This window comes from Buceros rhinoceros, unplaced genomic scaffold (genome assembly GCF_000710305.1).
Source record: "Buceros rhinoceros silvestris isolate BGI_N320 unplaced genomic scaffold, ASM71030v1 scaffold15186, whole genome shotgun sequence".
Lineage (NCBI taxonomy): Eukaryota > Metazoa > Chordata > Aves > Bucerotiformes > Bucerotidae > Buceros > Buceros rhinoceros.
In genome coordinates this window covers 470-5,362 of record NW_010418218.1, presented here as the reverse complement: position 1 = coordinate 5,362, position 4,893 = coordinate 470, and the positions used below count along the sequence as shown (strand labels likewise).

General features: G+C 56.4%; 1 protein-coding gene across 1 annotated transcript; it reads left to right on the top strand.

The window, feature by feature from the left end:
- The first annotated feature begins 1,564 nt into the window (after window positions 1-1,564).
- S1PR4 (sphingosine-1-phosphate receptor 4) lies at window positions 1,565-2,791 on the top strand. Its single transcript, XM_010138465.1, has one exon. The coding sequence runs from the start codon at window positions 1,565-1,567 to the stop codon at window positions 2,789-2,791; it is 1,227 nt and encodes a 408-aa protein (XP_010136767.1).
- Window positions 2,792-4,893: the final 2,102 nt, after the last annotated feature.

Here is a 4,893-nt window from a genome sequence, read left to right as displayed (position 1 = left end):
CCTGCTGATTTCCGCTCCTTCAGTCTTGGGGTAATCTGCTGCCTTTATCAGCAGGAGTTTATTTCCACACTGCTGATAGAAAATCCCAAAACAACAGCTGAAAGGGTGAATGTGGAGGACGGAGCCCTCAGCTTTTGATGGGGACCACTCTTGCTTGCACACGACTTCCTGCAGCAGGAGCCTCTGTTGCGTTTTCCACTTGTCTGCGCTGCGATCCGGGCCAGGGTCTCTGCACTCATCAAGCAGTGGATGGACTCCCAGGACAACTCGCTACTCCCCATGCTGATGGGAGAAGTCACTGCTCTTTGCTCTCAACCTGAGGACCTCTCCATGGCTTTGGGCCAGCCTGGAGTGAGAACAGGCGAAAGGAGAAAGCAGGGCACAGTTTCTGCTGTGATCCTAAGTTCAAAGGTGTTTCTGTTCTCTATGCCTGTTTGCAACTCTTTGGGTGGGTCCATCCTGCACAGAAATGTGGTTGATGTTGCAACTTCCCTTTTTCCACTTTGGTAGTAGGTAAAGTCTCACTACCTATTCTGTGCTGGGCCTCAGACAAGCAGCTGGAGAGCACTGATAGCTGCTGATCCTCCCTCTGCAGCAAGAGCCTCGGGCCAACCATGACAGGTGAGCTGTAAGGCAAATTCAACTGGGAATAACACATTGCAAAACTCTCTGCAATCAAGTTCTGCACATGCAGGGAATAGGTAGACATGGTGACATGACCATTACAATCATGTCAGGACTCCTGGGTTCTCGTCTCAGTGCAGCCCCTTGCACCTCCTGCAATGCCAGGGAAGAGGCAGCAGCTCTGTGCCTCCGTTTCCCTGTCTATGACCTAGACGGTGGGAAGATCCTGACCCCTCTCTAGCTGGTGCTTGGAGAGATGAAGGTGGTGGGTGCAGTGTCAGGGCACACGCAGGGCTCTGAGCAGCTGGGGAGCCCAGAGGGGTGAGAGCCTGGAGAAGGATGCATCTGGGCAGTTGATAGAGGCAGTTGCTTTCTGCCAGGCTCAGGGGTAAATCGGATGCCACAAAAGGCAAAGCACTTAGTGGCTCTGGGAGAGGCTGTCTGGGTGCTCTTACTAGCACTTGGCTTTGTTCAGCCCAACAGATCCTACTCATCAAGGTGGAAGGTGTTACCTCATTCAACCCAGTCCTGCTCTGACTCAAAGAGGGGCCTGACACATTGTCTCATTCAGGTCCCACCTTTGCAACGACAGCCAAGCTGAGAATACCCAGACATTTACTGAGAAATTATGGTAACTGTTAGAAACTATGCGAATCCTCTAGCTCACAACAGGAAACTTTATTAAACAACAGGAAGCCATGCTCATGTGTGGACTTACAAAACACCTCTCTCTCCTCTCCCCTTGCTCTTTCAGCGCCGCGGGGCTGGCAGACAGGGCTCTAAGTCTCGGCTCCACCCTGAGTAAGACTGCTGGGATCAGAGCCAGTCCTGTGCAGCTGAGTCTCACAGCTCTCAGACAGAGGGTCTGCTCTGCTCCAAAGCCCACCTCAACCCTCGCTCCATCCTGCATCTCTTGGCTGCTGACCTAAGCATCCAGAAGATGGATGGTCCAGAGCTGAGGTGGCTGGCGAATCGCTCCCTTCCCCTTCCACCAGGCTCTGCTCAATATCCTGAGCTCAGCCTTGACCTGCTCAACAGGAAAGGTTCCTGCCTGCAGCAGGCTGCTATGAGGAATGAGAACATCATCCTGCAGCACTACAACTTCACAGGCAAGCTAACCAACCGGCAGTCTGGGGATGAGGGAATGGGGCTCATCCGCACAACCTTTGCCATCATCAGCTGCATCATCATCCTGGAGAACCTGCTTGTGCTGCTGGCCATCCTGCGGTGTCTGCGAGCCCGCCGCTGGGTCTACTCCTGCATCGCCAGCATCACCGTGAGCGACCTGCTTGCAGGAATTGCCTACCTCTCGAATCTCTGCCTCTCCGGCAAGAAGACCTTCCGTCTTTCACCTCAGCTCTGGTTCCTGCGGGAAGGCATCCTCTTCATCGCGCTGGCTGCCTCCACCTTCAGCTTGCTCGTGACTGCCATCGAGCGCTACAGTGCCATGGTAAGGCCCATTGCTGAGAACGAAGCCAGCAAGACCCTGCGCTTACGCGGCCTGATAATTTCCTGCTGGCTGCTGGCCTTCGTCATTGGACTGCTTCCGCTTCTGGGCTGGAACTGTCTGTGCGACTTCAACGCCTGCTCGGTCCTCCTGCCTCTCTACTCCAAGAACTACATCCTTTTCTCCGTAGTCATGTTCAGCATCATCCTCCTGGGGATCATTGGCCTCTACATCTCCATCTTTCAGCTGGTCCAGGCCAGTTCTAAGCAAACCAGCTCTCGGCACAGCCGCAAACGGTCCCTGCGCTTGCTCAAGACTGTGCTGATGATCCTGGGTGCCTTCATCATTTGCTGGAGCCCCCTCTTCGTTCTGTTGCTCTTTGACGTGTTCTGTGAGACCCAGACCTGCATGCACCTCCACAACCTGGACTGGACCTTAGCTCTGGCCATGCTTAACTCAGGCGTTAACCCCATCATTTACTCCCTCCGGAGTGTGGACGTGCGTCGTGCCGTGGGAAGCCTGCTGTGCTGCTGCTGTGTCAGGGTTGGGCTTTGCAAGCCTGGGACCTGCTCGGTCATCACAGACATCAACTCTGGCTCATCCACAGAGAGCTCCCTGCGCTACCGAGAGAGCTTCCGCAGCTCCGTGGCATGGAACGTCCGGCCCAGAGCACCTCTCTCCAGCAACTCCAGCATGATGAGTAACCTCCCCAGTCTCTGAGAGGCCATGGGGAGAGCAAGAGAAGCCAGACAGCCCACCAAGACCTCATGCTGCTGGTCCTGGCCTGGCAGAACTGTAGCCTACGTGCAGCTCAGGCTGACCAGACGCAGCCCTACCCCAGCTGTTAACTGTGGCCAGGTTTTCCAGTCCCATCAGACCTGGGTGTTGCTTCAGTGCGGGTGCAACTAGGGACGGGCATTGCTTTTAGGACAGGAGTGAAGGATATGGGCACATTTTGGGACTGATGCTGTGCTGAGACAATTGCTGTGCCTAGGCTGTAAGTAGACCCTGTTCTGTGTGCGCATGTATATAGATGCTGTACCTGCCCAGGTGAGGGTATTTTGCCCCAGGGCGCTGTGACAAATAGGGTGGATATCCCCAACCAGACTATCCCCCAGCCCCTTGGGATCAGGCTAGGCTGGCAGTGCTGCCACTGCAAGTCTCGAGGTGATACTTGAGTCTTCTCCTGCAGTTTACAGCCTTATGGAACTGCTGTGGTGGGCACAGCTGCAGGAGAGGGATGCAGGCTTGATGCCTTGCCAGGGAATCAAGAACAACTGCGCCTGCAAGTGCAAGTGTGTGCAGCTGTGGGGCAGCTCAGAGGCTCCCGTCCGGGAACCATGTGTCCACCTGTAGCGCAGCACAAACCAGCCACAGAACAGCCGTGGGCTGCAGGGACAGCCTGGCCCCTAGGCATTTTGCACAAAACCCCAGCCAAAGACCAGCCGTGGGCTGCAGCGACAGCCTGGCCCCTCGGCAGAGGGCAGAGGCTGGGCACTGCGGCTGGGCACAGCCTGTGACAGTGCTTACAGCCTGGCAGAAAGGACTGAGAGCTCTGCCATGCCACGGGGCATGGGGCTGCCCCTGCAGTGACAGCTCTGGCAGCAGCACGGGCAGAAGGATGCACCCACGATGGCTGGGGGTTCTGGTGCCAGCCGGCTTAGCAGAGCTACCTGCTCTCATCTGCCTGAACCTCTCAGGTAACGTACACCTGCCCAGCAGAGGGTTCACAGCACTGTGGCCTCCCAGAGAGGTGGGTCATGCTCCGGCAAATCTGCCAGTTTCTAAGGTCTCCACACAGGGGAAGGTACCCACTGTGGTGGGCCCTGAAAAGTTGAGCAGCAGCTTCTAGATGGCTTTGCAGTTTATCGTCTCCAGTGGGGTTGGGCTAACACCTGAACAGAAGCATCAGGAATTGTTTCCTCTTCCTTTTTGGGCTGAAAAGGCTGCATCCCTCCAGAGCCTCCCCCAAAACAGCATTTGTGACAGAACAGATTTGCGAGAATCACTTCAACAGCCTGGAAAAGAGTCATCAACCCAGAGACCAGTGAGGTGGAGTCTGCCCCAAGCTCTTCTGAAGTTCAGCACACCTGGGAAAAGGCATGGAGGGGTCTGATCCCGCCACGTTTGCTCAAAGTGCTACCACATTTGAAGAGGGCTCTCCCATGACCTGCCAGGGAAATGTTCTGAGGGTCTCCAACTCCCTGTGAGCTGGGCAGCATCAACAGCAGAGAAGGTACCCAAGGACCCCAGGAGCCCAGGCTCGCAGCACTCACACAGATCCTCCCTGCTGCCCCAGGGCGGAGCGCTGCTGCCCTGGCCTCTCTGAATGCCACGCCATGCCATGCCTTCTCTCCTCCGAGCTTGCAGTGACCGCCTGGCTGCAGCCTCTGGCCCTGTCAGTCTGCTGGCTGGTATCTCTGAAGTAGCAGGAGAGACTCCAAGTCGCTGCGACTTTACAGGCAGGAGGCTGAGGAGGCTCCCAAGTTGTGCACGGACACAGCCCGGCAGGCAGCAGAAATGAACGTTTCCATGGGCTGTGCTGCATGAGGTTGGTGGGGAAACTGCGCACAGGGCAAGGCGGGCTGGGGCTGGAGAAGGCTTCTGAAGAGCTTGGGGACCCTTCAGCAGGGCTGGGGCTGGGACAGGAGTCAAGCAGCACTAGCAGCTCCCGAGGAGCCAACAGAGTCTGTAGATTGCCTGCTGGCTCGGGCAAGGGGAGGCACTATGGTGCCCACATGACAGGCCTGCAGGCTGCAGAAGTTCATCGGGGCCAGGTTTCATCCCTGGTGCTGAAAGGACTGTTCTGTGCTGCGGAAAAC